Here is a 26727-nt window from a genome sequence, read left to right on the forward strand (position 1 = left end):
CAGAAGTGAATATCGTTGCAGTAACAAACACAATGCTGTTTCATTTCGATAAATATTAACCGTAAGACAATTTTTAACGGTCGAGAAGTATGACCACTTGACGAATTCGCCATTGTTATATATAATAGGGGTGCAAAATGTATCCACAATCATCATTATCATTATTCCTATGAATATGAACAAGGCACGGTTATAATTCACTGTGAATTCTTTGATTACAGTTTCACTCGGCAGTCGGCACATCAACTGTTTTCTTAATCTAAACTGAACTGTTGCTATTAATAGCACCTTTCGAATCAAATGTAGTTACGAGTAACAGCACTTACATATCTGTCTGTACATTATGCAAGTCATTTGATTACCCAAACTAAACCTGTCATCTCTATTTTGACCACGCAGTTTTTACAAGAGTCTCGTATAGGTCGAGCATGGGATAGAACGTAAGGGGCGCACCCACACAACTATTCTTTTCCGTCACAAAATATTTCTGAAATTAAAGGGCACATCTATTCCATATATCATATACATGAATAAACATTCATGATAATTACTCGAAATTGAAAAAAAAATAAAACAAATAATCTCTTTTGTGCAACAAGCCTTGGTATCATGGATCAAGAAGTTTTATTGCTATATTCAGCTTGATCGATTGCATTCAAGATACTTATAAATTAATAACATGCAACTGAACAGAACTAACAAGAATACAGTACAAGACAAAATTTGTATTATTCTGCAGTTCATTTTGTATTTCCTCTCTGTCTTTTCTTAAATTAATAATGCGCTTCAGAATGGCAGAAGATATAGTGAAATGGAGAGATGTTGCAATCAACCTCCGAACCGGGAGAAGATACTTAGATAGAATAGTTTTACTAGATAGATGGGGCAATATTTGTGCGTTATATTACTAGTATGATTACTATGAGTGCCCCTTTATTAAATCAGGGGTTTTAATTGTTACGTTCCGACACAAACGACCAGCCAGTACGGTCTATGATCACATTATAAATGAGATATAGTGACATTTGGTGCTCATCTATCTTTAGAGCGTTCCCTGAACCCTGCTGCTTGGTGATGCTTCATTCACATGTAAAACAGGTGCAGTGATTAAGGAGTGGTAGGAGGGGGCTGGCAGGAGATGGGGGACTGGGGTTCTTACCCCTCCCCCCTTTCCATCGAGAGATGAGAGAGAGAGAGAGAGAGAGAGGGGTGGGGGTTTCTACAAATTAGGCCTACTAATTCAGACGTAATGTGTCATTACGTTGAGTGGAAACAATGATGAAAGAGCCCACTAGGCACTAGGGGGGGGGGGTCTTGTGAACATACCCCCTCCCCTTCCTTGTTACTCCAACCTCTTTCTCTTTACCACCACTACTAAATCATTCTATATGCAACTCTTTTACACATGCCATCATGACATAATAACCTTAATTCTCTGTCTTCTTTCACTATGAAATAGTCATTGCAATTTCCTACAATTATTGTAGCAATTATAATGGTTTTAGACTCTCTCCCTGTCTCCTTTCTCTATAACATAGTCATTCTGATTTTCAACAACTGTAGCAGTTATAATGGTTTCAGATTCTCACTCGTTCTCCTTGGTACATTTTCACCTAATTTACGCCCTTATCCGATCAATCTTTCAAATAAAAAACGTTTCCTTACAAATCAAAGATATCAATCACCCGTTCGTCATCTCACCCAGCCCTTTGCCGACGCACATCCAGTTTACCGCGGATGCTCCCGCATGTTTATTTTTGCGACGCTTTAAATACGTTGTTTACAACATTAGTGGTGCCAGCCAACTGTCATAGCCATGGATCACATCCACTGTCACAAACACGAAGGCATAACAAATAAATAATGAGTCTAGCCTGGACAGCAGACGATCGTCTGGAAACCAACAATATATTATTTCCTGCGTATTCCATTCACCATGCATCGTATGCTAGCATACATTTGAAACATCGGTTATAATTAAACTCTTTAAAAGTATTATAATGAATATGGTCATCTTATCATCTGATAATTCCAGCCTAAATAAATGGTATATAAAATGCTTTCTGTTTTAGCCTACAGTATCAAAGGGCTTCAACCGGAGTTGGTGCGAGTATGACGGTTAATGATAGTCGTTTTTAAGTATACTTCGTCACCCCCAAAGTTCATCAACCTTTTTACATTTAATGACCATACAATGGTATTACCCTCTTTAAGTGCCCCAAAAGATTGGCTTTCCAATTGTCACCCATCAATTTTCGGTTGGAAGCCAATTAATATTGCGTAGAGTTCTGGAGAACATGAAGAGGTGATGGCGAATGAGAAAAGGCGTGTATGGATGATGCTGTACGAATCGATGAATGCTTCGTCATCCCAAGTCTGCGAACTGCCGATCTCTTCCTTGTCATGTCATTTCATATCATTCCATATATTTTCATTTTCTAAAATAAATTTAAACAATATCAAATGTTGATATGTGCAGGTAATGGTTGATAATCAGATTGTAGAAACTAACATCAGTTTAAAGTAACTTATTTCCTTTCTTTGTCTCTAATTCATCTGTTTCCCAATCCCTTTCTAAGTAGCCCTCTCCCCCCTCTCTCTCCTTGTCTCACTCTATCTCAGTCTCTGTCTCCCGCTCCCTCATATCCCCCTCTCTCTCCATCTCCCTCTCTTCCTCTCCCTCTCTTCCTCCCTCTCTCTGCCTGTATTTTTTCAGTTGCCTATCTCTCTCGCTCTCTCGCTCTCTTCCTCTCGGACAGACTGGTAGCAGGCTAATGCGGCTATTTGTCACGCATTATCCTTGTAGGAGTAAATAATGTTTGAAAGCCATCAAGAGTCGTCGGATGAAATCCCTAGAAGACCCATCAACTTCCAATCTGGCTTTCAATCTACGTTAGCTTTCCCAGGTCCCGATAAACACGTCTCAGATTAACGAACCTACTCATTTGTCTCCTATAGGCCTACTGCTCATACTTGACAACAGTAGACTCTCAAGGATTACAAACTGTCCATTATTACTCACATCTCCACCAGGTAATTAATATGACATGCACGTTTTGCACGCGTTATTTTGTACAAAACGCAATGACGATTGTCGCAAAATGTAAAGAGCACTCATCAACACTATTTAAAACGTGGAGGTGGCGTAGTAAAGTGGTTCATTTACTTCACCCTCAATCCAAGGGCTGAAGGTTCGAATCCCATCCCGGCATTAACTTCTTTCGGCAAGATAAATCCGCATTTGACACTCTCCACCCTGTTGTTAATCGATACCTGGCAATTGCTAGGGTAATAATAATTGCAGGGCCCTCATGACAGGAAGAACATCATCAATGCTGACGAGGCTTTCTTACATATCATTGGTTATCATTACATTATTAACAATAAAAATGAGATTCCAAATAATGATAGACTAATCGAACATTGAAGTTAAATGGTCATTACAAGGTTTGCCGATTTAAACGGATCCAGGATGGTTGGAAAGCGTGAAAAGTTTTTTTTTAACCCCGCAAATTTAAAGTCTACACTTCCTGTGAAGCAAATAAATTTACCACAAATAACACCAGCCTGTGTAACATTGTTTCAAAGATGGTTGCGTCTATCCCTTTTACCTTCTACTCCTACAGGACTGTGAGGCCAGAGCTTTCACTTCAAATATCCATGCAAGTATTTAAAAAAGCACTTTGCGGTTTCATCATTTACACGACACAAGCGACATCGTTTGTGATGTGAAGAGATAGGCAATGACAAGCGATGCTAAATCTGTACAGGCTCTGCCTCCTCACTGGAAGTACCGTCTGGAAAACATATCAGTGGGGTAACTTCGACCTTTCCTACCAGTGTCATGGTCGCTTCTCCTATCTTTATACCATCGTTCCAATGCAGGGGGATAATTGGACGCGATGGGAGTCTTTTTAACGTTGCTTAAAGAGACATGTGCACTAAAGAATAGTAACAAAGAAACAATTGAAGAATTAACATGATCGCAAAGACTTTCGAGAAATCATCTCGAGGGCAATGTCAATACCCTATATAGTACATACCATAGAATTCATTCACGGATTATGTTATACGTCATGTTAATGTTCGCAATCACATGAGGTTAAGGACAAGACTATTTACATTGCCTTAGTGAGATTTTTCGAAAGTCTTTGCGACCATGTTTAAACAAAAATAATGTAATCCAAACCAATCCAGGTATTTAGAAAGCTCAAACATCTAGTTGCCTAATCAAAGGCGCTGATGAGACTGAAAAACTACCAAAAAATGTCTGTTCATGATCCTATTTAGGAAAAACAAAAAAGCAGTGACTAATAATTGTACGCAATCTGAAATAGGTATGTCTTTAGTTGAGTTCTGAAGGTGGATAACTGGTGACAAGAGCGAAGAATTTGGGGAAACCCATTCCACAATCTAACTGTCAATCTGTGAGACACATTAATCAATTGGACTATATGAACGAAACCAGTCAGACGAGATCATCTGTGACCCCAGTTATCTACCATCTGATCGGCCTATGTTATCTTAACATTTCGCGTAACATCGTGACATATACTGTATACGCTATTACACATCGCGAGACCGCATTTGTCTTCATGATTCATTAAAAATAAACTGCAATGCATCTCTGCTCGTTGTGTCTAAATGATTGAGATTCGATGGCTCATAGGTCATGTAGATTTAGATCATGAGAACCTCACTGATAGATAACCAAATAGATTCTTAATGTTCGAATAAAATCACACTTTCCCTCAACAAGGCAGTCGTGATTAGCTTGATAAGCATTATTGACAGGGGTAACGGCATCATCATGAAACTCAAAGGTCTGATCACTTTTCATTAAACGCTTTACGACTGTACGTATAATATCTTAATGATGGCTGTCCTGTTGTTATTATTGTGGTGTTTACAGGAAAGTTGTCAAAATATGTTGACAAAAACTATAGTTACCTGGTCTTATTTACCCAAGGTGCTCTTCCTACTGGCCTTGTAAATAATTAATGTCTAAGTAATTGCCAGGTACCCATTTACACCTGGGTAGAGAGTGACAAATGTGGATTAATGTCTTGGCAAGGGGTATATTAGTATTGCGACAGGGAATCGAACTCTCAACCCTTTGATTGAGATTCAAGTGAATAAACCGCTGAACCACGACACTTTATTGAAACCAGAGATTGACTTCTAAGGAAAGGGAGGGATGTGGGCTGGAAGAGGAGGGGAAATGAAAAGAAAAGGTGACATCAAGTCGGCACACAAACCGCTCAATTTATTCCATTCGCTATAATCGTCCAGAAACAAGTCTCCAACATGCTGAACGGGTAAAATCCATACAACGAATGTCTCTATGCTGACAACGGTTGATGAATTCATATGAACTCTACCCTAAGCATGTTGCCGAACACTCGTTCTATCACTATTCTATTTTCTACCTAAATAGTTCAATGTGGAACCTTGATATGCCATAGCACCGCAATGGATGGTTAGTTATCTGATATAACCTCCACTCTTTGATCCAAACCATTTGCCGAGCCTAAATAAATCTTCCATTTGTTTAAGATACGTACAACTATCAAGACTTGATGTGCAAACCAAAGTTTCAGATATACTACATTTACATCTTCAGTAGATAACATGTTAGTGAAACTCAACCAAACCACCATATATCTTTAAGGGGATCTGGTATTTTTGTCTCAGATTCTGAAACAAAACCCTCGATTTAGCTCATGCTGCAATGATAATTATAAACCTTTGAGTCAGTTAGGAACCCCATGACTTTTACAAGCCGATCGCCTGTCTGATTATCAAGTTATTTATGATTGGAAATCAAAACCAAATGTTGAGTTTGGCAAACGGTCTTCATAACACTACAGTCTATTTGGGAAACGAGTATGGTAAAACCGGTCACTCAAAGATTTTTACGTTTTTCAGACACTTCTTGTTCATTCTGAAGCGCGATTTCTGTTTGGGCTTCACAGACACTGATAACACGTAGGGCCATGCATCTCAGATTCAACATTGTTAAACGATGCCTTTAAAGCAAGGATAAATCACACAGCTTAAACGCTATTGCAACTGCCATCTTGTTTATGGCAATAAATCGGATCCATTGACGGGACAATTTGCTGACATCATCCGCTCATCGCGCCAATAGATTGTAAAATGCACCACTAATTTAATGTCCGTTAATTGGGGGGGGGGGGGGAGGGGGTAATTTCTCCCCACTAACCCCTTTGTCAAGGATAAAGCTACTCCACCCTTGAAGATCATTGTCGGTATGACCACATCAATCTCAAATCAGTCGTTATACAAACTCTGAAAGATAACGCTGTTCTAAATAATTTTACAATATATTCTCTTGGATAAATATGACTTGTTCACACTCCTAACCCTTTTCCCAAGCAGACCTTATCAATCTTATCAAAGTGATGTTGTCCCTCTATCTTTCTCCTCCTCTTCTTCTTGACAATAAAAACGCAGGCACAACATCCATCAGACGACAATTTATCATCATCACTTTTCGTCAGGCGGGGATCTTGTGAGATATTTGTTTTGATCTCTCCACAAAGAAAGATAAGATAGAGAGGAATCTCCCTGCGTTCGTCCTTGTCTTGTCATACTTCGTTTGACATGTTGTGTCCCCATGGGATAGTTGGCGCGAACAAGTTTTTTGTTGATTTCATTTTTGCACATCTGTTCGTCTGCAACATTCGTCTCTCCCATGAGACAACCAAGCGGCATTGGTATAATGAAAAACAGAAGATTCTGCACAGGCTGCTACCAATTCTTTACCGTCTTATTTTGTCACAGAATGTATCGTATCGACATGATAAGCTTGAGGAAAAAGGTAATAATTTGGCGGCAACGGTATGCCAAACGGAAGGAAGTAAATATTGGGTAAACCCTTTGTTAATTTACTGAAATTCAGGATAATAAGTTACCTAAAGCTGCCAATAAACAAATCAAACAGAACTTTCCGTTTAGAAACTCTAATTATTCCTTCTGAAAGATGAAACCTCTAGTCCCTAGTTATCATGGTAATATACAGCCTCATGAAACAAAATTAAACTTGGCTTGGTTTCAAGATTTAAAAACTATCGAATCATGAGCTATATTTGTAATATTAATTGTCATCTGTCTGACCGTATTTGCGACCAAGCTGTAGTGCTGCTGGCTACGATCACGCGATGTGTTCTCGTCAACCGACTTTTGTCCTCGGCATCATTTTCGTCATCCGCCTTTGCCGCGAGACCACACTACCCTGTTCAAGGTTTTAAGTCCCCTGGTATGCCTGAACCACAATACCTAATACACATCCACGTTTTAATTCAATCAAATTTCCATTAACCACACACGATATGAATTATATACCAGGTATGGACAGATCTGAAATCATCCTCAAGCGGACAATGAGTTCGCTGTTTTTGGATGCGAACGCTGCTAATCAAACTAACTACATGATTTGGAGCAAGAAGAGCGATATATGATATACTTTAACATATAGTTAATGTGCAACTTCCGCCGTATACGAATATGACTTATCCTGCAGGCATATCTTGTGTAGGCTCAGGTCACGATAGAGCATTACTTGGATGATGATTACCGTATGAACTGCTTACGTGTTTTAACAAAACTACGGGCTACTGTAAGACACTAGTTTTGCAAAATGGTAAATCAAATATAAAGGACAACTGTGTGCCTTACTCTCTACAAAGGCATCCACAACGGCCGAATAAGGAATATGGTATTGTTGTCATTTTGACAGCCTACATTGAATCATCTACAGACCTTGCCCTTTACCTTCAAGACACGCGACGTTACAATCGGAACTGAATATCTAAGGAACGTGACATCCAAGTTTCAATCTAACCTCCAAGGTCCTGCTAAAGGTCAACTGAACATAGGGTTTCTTTCCATCACGGCCCCAATCTCCCCAATATTTCAAACGGCGAAACACAAGCGCATTTCAATTGCCCATGCGTTCAGACGGCACATTATTTGTCTAACCATGTCTAGTGCATGCTGGGACAGCGGAAGTCGCTCACAGCTGTTTGAGGAACGGACACTGCCCTGTCAAGAATTGGGTTACTGATGATGACGTCATTACAATCAAAACAGCCGTCTTGGGATAGATAGTCCACCATTTCAGTCGAGCTCCCTCCCCCTTTCACCATCTCATGGAGCAGAAAGTAATTCTCTTTACTGTGTCTGTCATATCAGAATCACCCCAATATTTTGCCATCATGAATAGATATAATTTATAAACTGAATTATTTCAGTTTTAGATGGTCGTGATTTAGAAATCAAGTAACAAAATAAATGGATGCAATCAAATATAATCAGTGAGCATTTGCAGATATTATTTGACTAATATGACGCATATGATGATATGTCTGATGATGTTTTCAATAATATATTCTCTATCCAGTGGAGTAATATACACACCCAGTGATGACAAAGCATATATGATACATTCAGAAGATAGGCTTCAGAGCAATTTCTTCTAATCACGTGAGACCGGTTCTCATAATTTGGTTTAAATATCAACAGAAATGCGTTTTACAATTCTCATATAATAAGTTCGACAATATGCAACATCTATCAATGCCAGCAGAGCCTTTCTTTAGACAAAGCACATGAGGACTAATTCGACAACGTACAATACCGCTATGTCCTTACCTTTTATCCCAAAGACCCTTCACATGTAACCTGAATGCCAACAATGTTTGCTAGCCCTGGGACTAAGCTCAGAAGAGATTACACCCCATACTCAAGACATTAGAAACACTCTTTTTACTCGAGGCGAGTCTCTCTCTCTCTCTTTCTACCATCTGATGAAAGCTCAAGATTACATTCTTGTTGAATCAGGTTTGGAAGCTACTTCAACAATGTGCATCCCAAAAATTCCTTCAAACTGGACAAATATTAGTCCGGTCTTGAACGGTCTCTTAAGCAAATGGAAGGCTTTCAAACCTGAACAAAAGTCGAGCAGCATTGTAAGGGGTGGAATAAAAGATGGACCTTTTAGACCTTCAATGGATGGAGAAAGATTTGGTCAATTTCGTCTATATCCAGGCCAGGGAGCTCCGACATATCTCTAATTGATAAAAGCCGGCCGGCAAAATGCGAATTATGCCAACTGGAGATTGTCAGTGATGTATTAACGATGGGAAAGTCTTTTCGCACCTTGTGTTGCAACCCTTTGTGGCAATTAGTTTTATGCAGAAAGGTATGCATGGAGCTAATTTTAGCCACATATATATTAGTCTTGATAGATTTAACAGTCACCCTTATGAATGCAGGTCGCTTATATGACTGACTTGACCATCTGCCCCCTTCAGCACATAGCATTTTAATGAGTCAGAGTCGTTTTTCACTGACCAGTACCAAGTCATCTATAAAGGTCAAACTCATTTTTGTTGACAGATGCAAAATCTTTGACACCAGCATCTCCTTAAATAATCCATCAGTGGTTTCAAATTGACATAAATCCTGTCTGTAATAATGAGTATTGTGCAGTGTCCAGTATGTACATATTTTGTACACACCTCCGACCGAAATCTAAAATGTCAAAGTTGAAAGCAGTCATGTTTTCTTCGGAGCATTATCTGCCACATACCATAGGAAAGTCACAGGTTACCAATCACAGATCTGTTGGTGAAACTTGTTTTTAGTTGTTCAATAAAGTGGCTTCAAACGCATTCTAGTTCTATACAATGAAAGCTCTGATTCGTTCCCCCATAAGCTCTAAATCAACCGAGCACAAACATACTAGGAACTACATAATTTCTCAGCGTGCGTCTAAACGTATCAATTTGAGAAAAAGAAACTACAGCTGTACTTACAGAAGAGGTCAACTTTACAAAATACATACATTCTTAAGGTATGATAATAGGCAGTTTCATTCACGCAGCCATTGTTGTCTGAGATGTATTTTCCCCCATAAATATTTACACTGCTTTCCTTCTCAAATAAAAGTTCTTAGAGCTTCGTCAATGAGACACATTCATCAATATTCTATCTACAATAATTAACCTTACGATCCGAAACCTGTTACCTTAGACTGTTCTTTTTTTGCTCATAAAACAAATCAAAAATCAAAATCACTCTTAAAGACGTACAGGAAATCCGTTGTCAGTGCTATCGCTTCTCCTGATGAGCGAAAATGTCGTCATGATTACATTTCAAGTACGTTTTCTATCCTGATATGATTCGCACACATTTTATATCAAACAATTTCATAACTGTCATCAATTTTAGGAGTAACGAAGACTCAAAATACAGCAAAATGTTATCGAGATAACTAATTTGAATATGGGTCACACACGCAAATATAATCAAATTTCATTTTCAGAATACCAAAGCTGCCTTTAGTAGATTACAGTGACTTCAAGATGTCCATCAAGCAATTCCGAGCTTATGATCTCCTGAGGGACTCAGCATCACTCGTGAATTCTTCCACGATGGGTCCAGTCGGTGTTCCTTTGCCGCTAGAACCCTCTACATGTGGCCTGACTTGGATGGGGATGGTCCGCTCATTGGCCTGGGCTAACTGTAGCTTGGGAGCCTCCAGGGTCAGGATGCCTTTCTCAGACAGGTAGCTTTTGACTAACCTCAGATCGACGTCATCAGGCAAGGTGTACTGACGGTAGTACTCTCTTTGAACGAAGCCGCCTTCTGGTGTCCCTTCACGGTGCTCAGCACGAACAGTCAGTTTATTATCCTTGATCTTAACTTCAATGTCCTCTGGTCGGTATGAACTCACATCAAGGGTCACCTGGAACCGTTGACTGTCGTACTCGATCTTACTCGTCTGGCGTTCACCAAGGCCCTTCGGTGGCCCTGATGACTGGCTCGTCAGAGAAACGGGTGTGACGTAATATCCTTGGTAGAGGGTCGGAGAAGGTGAAGGAGGATCGGACGAATAGATCGATGATCCCGGTGACATCCCGGGGTCCTCGTAAACGCGTCGCTCGGTTGTTTTCCTGGTCGTGGTGGTGGTCTTGACGCTAGATTGTCCTCCTGGTCCTCCAGATTGACTTGTTGTGACGTATGTGCTAGACTCGGGCTGAGAGTGTTGCTGGAGGTATGGTGGTGGCGCTTGGTTTGGCTTGATAACCGTTGGTTCTGCATTCGGGGAAAGAACAGTGATAGTTGGCATTCCCTGGTTACCACCACTTTGCTGCTGCGGCACCTTGTGCACCTCGACTGTGGGCTGACCGAACTGTGGAGGACCGCCAGATATCACTGTCGGAGTTATTGACCCACCTTGTCCAGAATTGACGCTATATTCCACCCGGGGATGCGAAAACGGAATTCTAATTTCGATATTCATGATCGCTGTTTAGTATCCAGTCAATGGAAAGACAAACAAATAACAGAAAACCGTCTGGTGTTTGATAGTTCGAGCAGGATTTTACTTGCCTATATCTGTCAATGTCACGTTTCCGCGCGGTTGGGTATCGTCTGCTCTTCACACAAACACGAAATGAAAAATAAACAAATCCTCCTGTCTGGGTTAGATGTGAAGTCACTGCACGCTCGTCCACGCCAACCTTTGCACACTGCTGGCTAGTATAATCCGCAACTGAACATTCCAAAGTATAACTCCTCAGTCTCAGCAAACCACGAGAACCTTCTAGAAACTTCCGGGTATTCTTGCCTCCAGCGAATATGTAAATCCGAGCTTAACACGTCCACTTCCAGTTTGCCACAGGTGTTGAAGGCGACACGATGAGATGTGTCTGGCCTATTTTGGTCAGCTATCGCCTCATGAACAGAACCAGCATTCGTCAGCTATCACAAGACTCCAAGCTAAAAATGCTGCACTGTTGCGATCTGAAATTATCTGAAAGTAAAGCGTCAAATACCGTCCAGAGTTTTCAAGCGAACTACTTCACTCAGACTTGGGAGGAATGTTAGGGCTCAAGTGCAACCGGAATAATTACACTAGAAATGTTTATCTCGAGAAATTATTTCCGCTTGAGCTTTAAAAGAAGTATAATAAAAAGTCAACTCCGTGGGCACACTGGCCGCTGCCGCCCACTAAGTGACATACACCGGCAATCGCAAAAATCTTTCACGAGATGGTGTAGAGAGTGAAAGAGTGCATCCCTTATGTCGTCTGCGCGAAAAGAGTATATCCTTTACATACAGTATTCCATACGCCGGGTATACGTTGACGTGCATTCCTTGCTGCTCGCCTCATGCTACACGCTGTGGTAGCAGCGCTGGATACGGGGTGACGTGGTCCAAGTTGGTATGCGATCTATGTATGTGTCTACCGCATCATCTATCGCTCACCCGAAGGCGAGGAGGGAGGGAGGGAGGGGCCGTGGGGAGGGGTGGTCGGTGGGGTTGGTAAAGGGGCGGGGAGTAGTGTTATCGCACACGGATAGGATATTGATACACAGAACTTTACTCCCTCACTACTCCTTACTCCTAAGCTTATTAAAAGTGCTAAAGATCGCAATCATCAGGCGCGGATCCAGGATTTCTTAGGGGGGGGGGGCCCAAATTTGAAATTATGCGAGCCAAATATTGGTACGTAACGATGACCAACAGTGACGTAATGCGGAGGGGGGGGGTCGGTGCAGAGAGGGGCGAGTTTTCCCCCACCCTCCTCCACGAAACGCGGAAGCTTTGACGTTTCATTAAATTATTAGAGAAAGAAGACGATTCGTTAATTGTACCGGTCTCGACTCAAAATCTTCGTCTGAATTTAGTTTTTCCGCTCCCGCGCGAAGCGCGAAAAATTTTACGATTTATTATATTATTAGAGAAAGAAGACGATTCGTTGTAGAGTTCTCGACTCTTAATCCTTGTCTAAATTCAGCCCCCCTCCCCCTCCTGCGCGAAGCGCGGAAGCTTTGACGCTTCATTAAACTATTAAAGAAAGAAGACGATTCGTTGTACCGTTCTCGACTCTTAATCCGCGTCTGAATTTAGTTTTTCCCCATCCCGCGCAAAGCGCGGAAAATTTTACGTTTTATTAAATTATTAGAGAAAGAAGACGATTCGTTGTAGAGTTCTCGACTCTTAATCCTCGTCTGAATTCAGGTTCCCCCTCACGAGCGTAGCGCGGAAGCTTTTACGTTTCATTAAATCATTAGAGAAAGAAGACGACTCGTTGTACCGTTCTCGACTCTTAATCCTCGTCTAAATTCAGTCCCCCCCCCTCCCCCTCCTGCGCGAGGCGTGGAAGCTTTGAAGTTTCATTAAAACTATTAAAGAAATAATACGATTCGTTGTAGAGTTCTCGACTCTTAATCCTCATCTGAATTCAGGTCCCACCCCCAAGCTTTTAAGTTTTATAAGATTATGAGAGAAAGAAGACGATTCGTTGTAGAGTTCTCGACTCTTAATCCTCGTCTGAATTCAGGTCCCCCCCCCCTCCCGCGCGAAGCGCGGAAGCTTTTACGTTTCATTAAATCAGTAGAGAAAGAAGACGATTCGTTGTACCGTTCTCGACTCTTAATCCTCGTCTGAATTCAGGTTCCCCCCCTCCTCCCGCGCGAAGCGCGGAAGCTTTTAAGTTTCATAAGACGATTCGTTGTACCGTTCTCGACTCAAAATCTTCATCTGAATTTAGTTTTTCCCCTCCCGCGCGAAGCGCGGAAGCTTTGACGTTTCATTAAACTATTAAAGAAAGAATACGATTCGTTGTAGGGTTCTCGACTCTTAATCCTCGTCAGAATTCAGGTTCCCCCCCCCCCCTCCCGCGCGAAGCGCGGAAGCTTTTCATTTAATCATTAGAGAAAGAAGACGATTCGTTGTACCGTTCTCGACTCTTAATCCTCGTCTGAATTCAGGTCCCCCCCCCCTCCCGCAAAACGCGGAAGCTTTTACGTTTCATTAAAGATTATTATTACCGTTCTCGCCTCTGAATCCTCGTCTGAATTCAGGTTCCCCCCTCCCGCGCAAAAGCTTTGACGTTTCATAAGATTATAAGAGAAAGAAGACGATTCACTGTACCGTTCTCGATTCTTAATCCTTGTCTGAATTCAGTCCCCCCCCCCCTCCCCTCCTGCGCGAAGCTTTGACGTTTCATTAAATTATTAGAGAAAGAAGACGATACGTTGTACCGTTCTCTATACTCTTAATCCTTATCTGAATTTCAAAGATTTTCTTTGTCTGCTCCTTTTACTTTCTACGTCCTCTTCCGATTTGGGGGACCCCCCCCCCCCCGGCTGGCTACGCGCCTGCGGTCAGATAAACACATTTTGATAACTTGTCCGGCTCCGGAAGCTCAGGGGTTTTAGGCGTTTAATTAAGGTCAGATGATCATTTTTTTTTTAATACCTATTATTTTGTGACACTGGCAGGTCACTATTTGGCGTGGGGTCCAGGGGGCGGATCCCCCCAAAAGCGGGGTTTTAGGCATTAAATTACCGTCAGATGAGCATCTAAGGGCCTGCCGTAGCGCCCTAGGTGGAATCCAGGGGGCAGAGCCCCGGAAGCTTAAGGGTTTTAGGCATTTAATCACGGTCAGATGAGCATATTTTGATGACTCATTTTTTAACACTGGCAGTTAACTATTCGTTCTTTCTTGCGCTCATTCTATTTTTTTTCTCTTTACTATACTTTTTCAAATAAAGTGGGGGGGGGGGGGGAGGGAGCTCGAGGCTCCCGATCCCTGCCGTACCTCGGGCCCTGACATGTAGGAATCTCAAGAATCATATTTCGTGCCTGGCTGTAAATTTAGGAATTTGTCATTTTCCAACAAACACATATACAAACGTATAATTTACTAAAAAGTGAGGACAAATCTCGGAAATTATGTCATTTCAGCATTATTTGTAATCCACCGTTGTGGAATTATAAATAAACCACGTTTGAATTTGATTTCCCCAAAGCCCCCCCCCCCCCATTAGTACGCCAGTATCTCCTCTTTTCCTTTTTTCTTTCCCTTTCCTTCCTTCTCTCTTATTTTATCTATTGGAGGGGGGGGGGGGGGGTCAACAGCCTGGGAGGAAAGGCCCTTTCGGTCCCCCCGATCTCCTTCTTCCCCCTTTTCTTTTATTCTTCTTCTTCTTCTTCTTTCTTTCCCTTTCTCTCCTCTTTCTCTTTCCCTTCTTTTCCTTTCTTCTCTCTCTTTTTTTTTTTTTTTTTTTTGCGGGGGGGGGGGGGGCCAAGGCCCGCTCGGCCCCCCCCCTGGATCCGCGCCTGGCAATCATGTGTTTAAAAGGGTGATGAATTCCAGTCACGGTAATGTAAAAATACTGACTATACATTGATCCTGTTAAGCCAATTAGATTAATGATTAAATAGCTGCTATGATAAAATAAACTAAGACCTGTGCTACGTGCAATGAAACCATGCAAAGAGAACGTGTATGTAATAACTTTGCATTACAAAGGAAATTTTGACCAGCCGCTCAAAAAAGATAATGATTAATGTGTACTCATAAGACTATAACTATAGGCCGAGATCGGTACCGACATAGCCATGTCTTGTCTTGGTATTCAACTTTTTTTTTAAAGTCGGCCAAAATATCTTGTCACATTAAGGCTTATATCTATTGTATCGTAATTATTATCTATTAATAGCGTGAGTATTAACATTTCAACAACTCCTCGTTACAGACTTGACGTAATGCTTCTTTCTGACGTAACAAAGGAAAAGAAAACATATCAAATGCCCTTTTGTTACGGCTCATAATAATGTTCTGATATCAAGTAACCTTGAAGAGTAGTGTAAAGAAGTTCTCCTGGTTTGAATACTTGTTTTTCCACCAATGCACAATAATTCATTAGTCGGATAGGAGAAAGGCAGTCATCTTTAAAAGAATTAGAAAAGTACTGGAATAATTCCTTTAACAGTCACAGAAAGTGAGTAAAGATTGACCGACACTGCATGGACGCATTGAGTGTGTGAACTTGGAATGCGTCCAATGACTGTCTTCATACGAATCCCATCCTTGGTAAAACCCACTTACTTAGACAATTTAAAAATAGCTTTTAAAAAGAGCGCGAAGCATGAGCAACGCATCCTTATGGGTAACTTGAACTATCAATCGTATATCATCATGATCATTTCTTTCATCTTGTCGTAACTTGACCATATCCTACGGTCAGTTTGGAAAGTAGGAATCCATTGTCTATTGAGAACAGAAAGGACGATGACACAGTGTTCAATGATGTGAGCTAACGCATTTCTTGCTCTTAGTTGAGCCTATCAGTGTCAGTGAACCGATTAGGAAAATTAGTTTGACCAACGACCTCCAATACTGCGACTGGCGTTTACCTGTTAGGTTATACAAAACCCAAATAAAAAGATGATCTGTGTAGTACCGTTTCACAATGGTATTTAATCGTATTTGAATCCACTTCGTAGGGCAGTCTGAACATGATCGCAAATGCTTTCCAAAACTCAACCTTTACTGGCCTTGCTCGTTACCTTAATGTTGCGCGATCTGAACATGATATTTATGGGACAGATTATGGAATATGAAATCGCCCTTGAGTCGATATCTGGGAAATCTTTGCGATTTTTTTCTTTTCTTTTTTCAATAAATAGTTAAAAAAGCAAGATCTTGATAACTTTAGAAGTAATAAAGGATAAGGTAAACAAAGCATACTGATGAACTTCATGTGTCGCATCTAGATACTTGGTATTTCTTACCCTACATGCACGTCTATTCTCCTTTCGACGCACCATCCTAACCGATCATGTTCCCGATTAATTAGGTTAGGGCAAGGACATGTAAGGCTGGTGCAGTAAGAAGGGGGAGGGGGAGGGTGGAGAAAAGGTAATGGGGATGGGGAGGAGACGGGGAGACGGGAAGGAGATGTTCACCTTAAAACATTAGATACAACAAAAGAGAGCCGAAACAACCCCATCCTTTTATCTGTTGATATAACACTTTAGATTTAGATTCTTTAAAAAACAGATAACGTAATACTTTATTGTGATGTTCGCACATTTCATTTAGTGAAATGGACATTGGACAAGGCTATTGACATTGCAGCAAGTTCAATTTATTGGGGGGTGGGGACGGGAGAGGGAGGGGAGGGGGGGGGGGGCTCCAATGTAACCAAAGCTTGGGGGTGATGAACGCATACATCCAAGTGTAAGTCACGCATGGTGCATAGGAGGCATCTATACCCTATAACTGATCATCGATACAGGGTGATGATGAATAATCTTAATGGAGGGCTCAGGCCAACGGAAGATAAGAGGGGCATTGTCATCACCAACACCAATAGATCATATCCATTTTTGTTTTGCCTCCAACAAACCACCACTGGAAGTGTGGTGATAGAGCAGTTGACTATTAACTTGTCCCTCGTGTATTATGATGGCCATCGGCTGCTTATCTGGATGCATAATACACTGTTGCCCAAAACATTGTAATAAATTGTCTTATCTCTTTCATTAAGGTATTTTGATAAAATGGTTTGTTCTTGATAGATAAAGTTCATATTTTCTCAGAACTTTATTGTTCAATCTAAAGAGTCATAGAGATTGAAAGATAACGTTCTGAGAAGAAATGTACCTTGTCTATCATGAATAAACCATATTCTCACAATCATTTCATGAAAAGAGCTAATGCAAAATTCTTGTATTCAACAATCGATATAATTTTAGCGATTTCAATATATTTGAGGGAATGGATATGAACTTTTGAAGAAAAAACAAAATGAAAAGCGTTCCTTCGAATGTAAATTTATTTTTTAAGCATGTTAAGTATGACTAAATCATATTTTCACTAAAATTATGATGATAGAATGGTAAATGAACACATGTGATTTTTTTTTTTATTTGAGAAGGGGGCTATTACCTTCCCATTTCTGCCTATTTGGCTACACCACTGCATGTATACCAGGCATGCCCACGGCTGACCTGTTTCGTGTCCTGGTATCTGAGTGGTATAGGAGGAGACACACAGGAGGATCCAGTCAAGAGTGCCACTGATTTTAAGGCTGATGAGTCCTCTCTATTTCAACAATATGATAGCCTTCTAGCATTCTCATCCGGTCGGTGGATGATGACGGATGGATAGGAAGGTGTGCCTCCCCCTCTAAGGGGCATCGCATGGGTGGGGCATTTAGAGCCAAGGCAGGGGGAACATAATAGGGGGATCGATGGGCTCTAGACGGCGCCCCCTCAAATCTTGCGAAAATATAGATTCTAGCATTAATGATACTACATTATTTTGATTACCCAAGGAAGCCTCATCAGCATCAACGCTGTTCTTCATTAGATTCCTGTATTTACACCCACAACAAAAAGTGAGTCACCCTTACTCAAATTGATGAGTCACTGGTTTGTCCGTACAGCGAAACACTTGAAGGATCATGTGAGTCATTACGACTCGATACAAGTGAGTCTTAGATAAATAAGACTCATTTGTATCGAGTCATAGTGACTCACATGATCCTTCAAGTGTTTCGCTGTACGGACAATCATGACATAGACCCCCCCCTACTCCCTAGGCCTATCACACACATACCATACCATGCCAGAGTCACTGTCCACATTTGCAATGGAAAATATATCCTAAAATATCACATTTTAGCGATGTAATCGGTGGTCCCGCTACCCGAATCTGAAAAATCTACTTTGTACGCACTAAATTAAGCCTTAACTTGAGATTTATTTGTCACCCATACTGTCACGAAACAATCTTGAATTAATTCGTTTTACATCAAATAACAAGGATCTAGGAGTTTCGTTGTATAAAACAATGATGCAAGATCATGCATGTTTTCATTCGACACGGCTTCGTGCGATACAGTAGACACTATGAACATGACAGACAATGAAAGCGGACAAAATATACAGTTCCTCAGGTAGACAAAGGGACATCCCTTCACTGCTATTATGTAAAAATGTGTAGAACAGGTGTCACATGCATATTCACCCGTTCTACACATTTTTACATAATAGCAGTGAAGGGATGTTCCTTTGTTTTCCTGAGGAACTGTATATTTTGTCCGCTTTCATTGTCTGTCATGTTCATAGTGAGAATCTATAGTTAATTTACACACAGCCTCATCAACTCGAGTGCGGATATCGTAAAATGAACGCATGCATCATTTGTATAATAATCAGAAGATTCAGCCCACGAATCCAGTCATAAAAATCATCGTTTAAAACCATATGAATAATTATGCGTACCAATTTTTCACTAGCTGCAGTCAAAACTCTTCTGAATCCAAGATATAAGATGGCGACGTCGCGTCGTCGATCGGGAATTCAAATATGGCTCGAGAATGCGCATTTTAGATGACGTCACGAAAGCATGCGCGCGCATGCATACAGCCTCACTTTCAAGTTGACTCACTTTTTTCTTCTAAAATGCTCTTATGTCGATCTTGACTCATTTTTTACGACCATGTGAGTCAGTCGAAGCATTTTGCAAATGCGTCAGCTCATGATTGGCACACTGGTGAAATATAAATGAGTCAATAGAGACTCATTGGTTGTTACTAATGAGTCAATTTACACCTGACTCACGAAAATTATGCTTAAATGTGTCAAATGACTCACTTTTTGTTGTGGGTGTACTACATATACCCCAGCAATTGCCCCGATTTAAACTTGGATAGAGAGTGGCAAATATGGATTATACAGCTTGTCTTGCCCAAGGACGTTAGTGCCGGGAAGGGATTCGAACAATCAACCCAAGGATTGAGAATCAAGAGAATGACCCAATACAACACGATAGATCCACGACGGTACATGACGACAGAATGAAGATTGATAGGATGGTATACCCCCGTGCTTCCCGGGGGTATATCATGGGGTGGGGCATTTAGAATAGGGGATGGAAGGCACATCATTATGCTAGCCGGGAGACCTAAACGGCCGCCCCCACAAATTTCGAGAGAGAGAGAGAGCGAAAAAATATGATAACCTTCAAGCATTCTCACCAGGACGGTGGATGATGACGTAATGAAGACAGATGGGAGGGTATACCCCTCCCTGTTCCTCTCAGGGGTATCCCATGGGATGGGGCATTTAGAGCCAGAGTATGGGGTAACTCTACCCCTTTTTAGGGGGATCAAAGCAAGAAAAGCATTTTCAGGCGTTAACAAATAAAAACAACGCCTTTCAACATTATGTTGAAATAGCAATGACAATGACTGTTTATGCAAAAAGTCATTGGTCACCATCATTAAAAAGGCTGGGGAGTCGATATCGAAATTTAGAAGCACTTAAAAGAAAAAAAAAAAAAAAAAAAAACATGACTATGGGCATTAACGAGTGTTTTTCTGTTTGTAATCATCGTCATCAGCATCATCGTAATCATCATCATCATCATAATAATGATGATGATGATAATAATAATAACAATAATAATGATGATAATAATGATAGTAATCTATATAATAGTAATGCTAGTAATAATAATACTAGTAAAACTACTACTACTACTAATAATGATAATGATTAAAAGAACAAAAAAAAAACACCAAAAAAACATGACTATGGGCATTAACGAGTGTTTTTCTGTTTGTAATCATCGTCATCAGCATCATCGTAATCATCATCATCATCATAATAATGATGATGATAATAATAATAATAACAATAATAATGATGATAATAATGATAGTAATATATATAGTAGTATTGCTAGTAATAATAATACTAGTAAAACTACTACTACTAATAATAATGATAATGATAAACAAATTAAGTCCTACTTCTCTCAGTTTTATGACAACATTTCTTTATTCTAAAAGCCCAACTCTGTGGAAGTCATATCCATTACAGCGCTAGGAATAACGAAGAGCTATAAGCGTAGATCGAAACAAATTTTTACTCTGTATTTGAAGGGCACAAATTATGAAAATCAAAACTATGACAAGGTAATTTACCACCGCTGCTCGGCTATGATACGAATTACAAGACCGAACCCTAATATTATTAAGGAATGACGTCGTAAACTCGCTGTGTTTGTTAGTCGTAACCCGGCACGCGCTGCGGGGGCGGCTTTGGAAACATAGCTAGTCCATTCAGAAATGTGAAGGGAGTTGGTTGGGAGTTCATATCTAATTTAGAAAGTAAAGAAAGAACAAAAAGTATATATCTATTACGGCCTTTTTGCAGGCAACTGACAAAACATTACGAGGCAAACTTCTTTTTGAAATTACAAGGGCTAAAGGTTTTTTTGAAATTGCAAGGGGCTAAAGATTTAGCCAGACCTTATTTTCTTATATTGGTGTATGAAAGGTTTAATGATGGTTGTAAAAGTATTTGAAATATTTATGTGTCGTTTGTCTTAGAACACGTTAAACAAAACAAACAAATCCTGCAATTTTTTAAAGAAAACGATTAGACACTAAAAAGAATAACGATTTCCAAATGAATGTGAATTATACGCAGCATAAATAACTACAAATCGACTTTTACGCATGAAGTAATTTAAAACAAAATGAATGCCAAAGTATATTTATAACAGATAACAGGATGGTTTAAATTTACATCTGCTTAATTTCAATTGTCATTTTGTTGTTGTATTTTCAACATCATGCACATTCCTTAACCAAATGTATCGTGGCATCTATCATACGTAAATGATAACTAGGTTACTCACAGCAGGAGATGTTTTGAACCTCCGAAACATTCGGACTATGTGAAAAAGAATAGATTAAATTTAGATTAGTCATAATGTTATTACACTCGGCGCGCGTCATTTAAAACAATAAACCCTCACTGGGAAAAGTTACATGTCTCGGGTTAACATTCGGGCGGAATATGAGACAAATCGGGTCCTACGCATCATTACATAATATTAGCACCACCACCACTATAAAAATAACACTTGCTAATTGAACATCATGATATAATTTCCTCAGTAAACATAAATTCCCGACGCACACTAGATGTTATTTTATATGCAACATACGGCATGTCCTTTCAAAATCAGATTCTGACGAAGACCCTATTCATGATAGTAATTGTGTGTATGTGTGTGTGTGTGTGGGGGGGGGGTGGACTCTCAATATGCCTATTACTTATGATTTATTTGCATTTTATAAATACATGTACACGGATTATGCACTCGATCCACTGCCCTCTTTCTTATCGTTTATTATCGCTTTATCCAATGACATGCTTCTTACTTAAGCTAAATGTTGGGAATCAGTTGTGTGATGACTCCAAAATGATGATGCCCCCTTCTCTCTCTCTTTCTTTCTCTCTCTCTCTCTCTCTCTCTCTCTCTCTCTCTCTCTCTCCGAGTCCCCTCCCCCTCTTGTCCTCCCTCCCCCTTCTCTCCTCCCTAGCCCTTTTCTCTCTCTGTTCCCACCGTGGTTCCTACCCCTTCTCGCCATCATAGCTCTCCCTCTCCACTTCTCTCTCACCTTCAACACTTCATCAATCTGGTGTAGTCATCACATGGATCATATTCACGTAATAAATAGGCCTACTGAGGAACATTGGAAGAGTACGAACATGTCACATCATACAACATTACCAGGACATGATAATTTCATATCCATGGTCATCTCTCTCTCTCTCCCCTCCCCCTCTCTATATGAGCCACATCATTCTGTAGCTATAATGTTAATTACTCCAGTTGATCATAGTAGGCCTAGGTCTTAACCTGTCAGATGATGGGGCCGACTGACCAAAACGAAACGAATGGATACCGTATATCCAAGATGACCGTAGTCCGTACTAATGACCTTATTAAACTAGTCTTTGCACGTCACATGTCAAATGCCTCAATGAAATATCATCGTATTGAGAGGTGAAAGTTGGACCAACAGTCACCAATTGTCGAAGATTAGCATACCACTGTGGTCAAAACCATGGATGGCCGAACGCTTTCCTTTAAAGATGAGAGAAAGGAGTGAGGGAAGGAGAGAAATAGGCTGAAGGAGGGAGGGAGGGAGGGAGAGAAAGTTAGAGAGAGAGAGAGAGAGAGAGATATAGAGAAAGAGAGTTAGATAGAGAGAGAGAGATAGAGAAAGAGAGATAGATAGATAGATAGAGAGAGAGAGAGAGATAGAGAGAGATAGATAGAGAGAGAGAGAGAGAGAGAGATAGAGATAGAGAAAGAGAGTTAGATAGAGAGAGAGAGATAGAGAAAGAGAGATAGATAGATAGATAGAGAGAGAGAGAGAGAGATAGAGAGAGAGATAGATAGAGAGAGAGAGATAGATAGAGAGAGAGATAGATAGATAGAGAGATAGATAGAGAGAGAGAGAGAGAGAGAGATAGATAGAGAGAGAGAGAGATAGATAGAGAGAGAGAGATAGAGAGATAGATAGATAGAGAGAGAGAGAGAGAGAGAGATGGAGATATATGGGGATACTTGGCTTTCCCTCTTTCATATTTCATAGAAACAAAGCTTGGTATATATAAATGTACATGAACAGTAAGAGTGAGATCACTGTTGTCAAGATGTATGGATTAGTCTGGCTCCATATTTGGTAATGATCAAACAAAAACTTGTTTTCAATTGATGTTAACATGATTTACTAAAAATATCAATTGTTCAGGGTTACTATGGATAAAACAATGAGATACTGCCATCTGGGCCCCCCGTTTCATATAACTTATAATCAATAACAACTGCCACAGATCTATGATAAATCTGCTCTCGGCCAATCAATTGCCATGATTTCAGTAGCTTATAACACTTATTGTAACTTATTATTGATAACAAGTTTTATGAACAGTGCCCTGGTGTAGGAGATAGCTGATGCAGTGATTACACACTGTTTACCTTGCTACTGACAGCCACTTGGTACGCTGTAGGCCACACTAAATCAATCAAGTATAAACCATTTATACTTTTTTTAATATCTACATATATTTTATTCACATAATATTCATAATATTCTGAATGAGAAAACAAAAAAAGTAATGTTAAAATTAAAGAACTAGCATCATAAATCTGCTATTTGGTAATAACACAATACATATCATATAATCATATCTAAAACTCTGACATTAGAAATATGGAAGGGTTGATCCACTCCCATTATCGCCTCTATTCACAATTAAACATAACTATTCTTTAAAAAAAAATCAACAAATCTATTTGATCAATATAAATAACATTTATACCAACTACTATCAAGTCTTAAAAAAAAAACTAGCATATTTCTCATAATGAACATAGATTTACAATAAGTGATGAAGGTAAACCACTCCTCCCCATTAGTAATGTCTTTTGTGTTGATTTTGTTAACATGTATGAACGAAATGCTTGTACCTTTCATCTTGAAACTTTATCCATATATGACTCATTTTCTGATTAAGGAAAAATTAACAGTCTATGTCCAGCAATCAAGTTTTGAAGAGATTTGGTAGGATTTCTGAATCTGTGAATACATAATATGCCCAGGCACTAATCCAGGAAAACTAAATTTTGGAAGGAAAAAAAATGTCCTCAAAATTTGATTGTGAGAGGGTAAATTCAAATTCATTGTTGCTTAAATAAAATAAAGCCACTTTTCATATTATTAATTTTCAAAATTATTATTGAATTTCATACCATGAAAAGTTGAGTTACCCCAGTATTTAAATCTTTCATGAATAACTTGTCAAAATTGGGCGATTTCTAGTCCGACCAATGTGGTACAATGTGAGGTTCGGCTCAGACTCAGAATAATAAGATAAACATACAAAATATAAATATGTCCAAAGCACAGATATTTTGGAGGTTGGCATAACACGGACAGCTTGTACTTGTGAGGAGATGGTAAAGGCTTTCGAGAAATCAACTCAAGGGGTGATTTCAATACCCTATTGTATGAAATCATGTTCAGATGATGTAATATGTCATGTAATCTTCAAACATTGCAAAAAGTGATGTACAAGGAAATAGAGATCGCTATAAGTTGAATTTTTTAAAGTAGTTGCGACCGTCTTTTGATGGATATCTGCCACAATATTAATTCCATACATTGCTAAAACACACCAATGTTGTGATGGTTATGAATGTAACAATTAAAATCAACAGCTATGTAGCATCTAAACAGTTACCCTTCGTTACTTACATCAATCAGAATTTCTCTTTAAATGCTAAAAAGTAAGTTGTACAATGACAGAAGATAAATAATGCAAAATTATTGTAGTAAATACATGGAATACATCAATCAAGTTTTAAATTCATGAAATGTAATATACATCTGTAGCAATATGATAACAATGTAATATTATAACTCAAAATTCATACACTTTTCAATTAGAATAGGCCTGCCAATTAAAGTAACAGTTGCTCTTTCAAAATCTAAAGCATAATCTTATATTACCATAGGATTTCATTTCAAGTTGTACTTCATCACAAAACATGTAAAGATCACTTCAATAGGATGAAAATGTAATAATAACAGTATTGATAACAAAGATTGGATCAGACTAAATCACAATTTTCATATCGTAGTTTCTCAATAACTATCTCTTTATTTTCTTACAAATAAACCTTGGACCGTGACTCCCATAAGTTTATTTCTGATTTCAAACCACAGACTCAAACATACAATATAACTGCGTCTTTTATATTTAACAGGAAACCTAATGATCTTCGGACATTTGTGTAATATTGTTTCTATAAAATGACATCAGATAATGATTGTACTGTAACGTTAAAACAAAGGGGATAATGATGCACAATATTTGAAATAGAAAACGAAGGCAAGGAAACAAGATAAGAGAAAGAGGAGGAAAAAACCAGTCGAGATAATCTAGAAAATATGTAAAAAGGGTGATCTGACATTTGCCTTGCACTATAAGGTACCAAAGTGTGATGTCATACTGGCCAAGTTGTCAAAGTTGCTGGTTCCAAACAAAGTGTGCTATACAATGGTGTGGTGATCACACCAGACCCAAACACTAAATTTGCCTTGCTCCAGCCCGCTGCTTGAATGATATCGCGGTGAACCTCTTCGCAGGTTCTGTTACTTAGAACCAATAACCTGGACGACAAGCAAAAATGACATTAGTACTTTGATAGGTACTCTATGGTATCAAGGTTGCTACTGGGTTTTAGGTTAGGTTTCGGTTCAGGGTTAAGGGGTAGGATGAGGTATGGACTGCAACTTGTTGAGACTTTGACTAGAGTAGTGAAGAGCAATGCATTTTCACTAGAGCATGAGTCATTTAAAGATAAAAATATAGGAGAAATTGTACTTCACAGAAGCACAAAATATGAAAAGAAATGAGATTAGGAATGGAAAGTAAATGTCACGACGAGATCAAGCATTACTGTACATGAACACAATGAGGTAGATGTATATTACTCAATTTAAAAAAAATGCCCAGAAGGAAAAAAAGAGACGATCAAGAAGGAAAAAAAAGAGACGATCAAGAAGGGAAAAAGAGAGAAAAGATAGAGATAGTAGAGATGGTGAGAATTATGAGAACATCAACAACAACAAGACAACAATGGTTAATGATAAAACGAGGAGAATAGGATAAAACTGAAAAATACTTATGATTAAGAAAGACAAATAAGAAAAGAAAAAAAAACAGATAGAAAAGAAGAATTAAAGAGAAAGTCCACCCTGATATTAAATTGGTTTTAATAAAAGCAGAACAACAAGAGAAACTCAAAGTTTGAGCAATATCCGATTGAAAAGATATATGAATTTTTCATGTTGTCATCCGTGAAAAACCAATTGGCAACACTCTGACGTATCATGCGAGTTCTTCTCCAATTTGCTCCTTACAGAAAAGTTCATAAAAGTTCATTTTCTTAGTTATTGATGATGGAATAGATTTGTTTCATACAGGGGTTGTATTAACATTTTCAACTTTTAATCG

General features: G+C 39.4%; 1 protein-coding gene across 1 annotated transcript; it reads right to left on the reverse strand.

The window, feature by feature from the left end:
* Positions 1-10414: 10414 nt before the first annotated feature.
* LOC576037 lies at positions 10415-11851 on the reverse strand. Its single transcript, XM_011666267.2, has one exon. The coding sequence runs from the start codon at positions 11330-11332 to the stop codon at positions 10415-10417; it is 918 nt and encodes a 305-aa protein (XP_011664569.1). The 5' UTR covers positions 11333-11851.
* Positions 11852-26727: the final 14876 nt, after the last annotated feature.

This window comes from Strongylocentrotus purpuratus, unplaced genomic scaffold (assembly GCF_000002235.5).
Source record: "Strongylocentrotus purpuratus isolate Spur 01 unplaced genomic scaffold, Spur_5.0 spur5_scaffold_15, whole genome shotgun sequence".
Classification (NCBI taxonomy): Eukaryota; Metazoa; Echinodermata; class Echinoidea; order Camarodonta; family Strongylocentrotidae; genus Strongylocentrotus; species Strongylocentrotus purpuratus.

What these genes read in the sequence shown, in the direction of transcription:
- LOC576037 (XM_011666267.2), bottom strand. Translation starts at nt 11,332, where the DNA reads ATGAATATCGAAATTAGAATTCCGTTTTCGCATCCCCGGGTGGAATAT.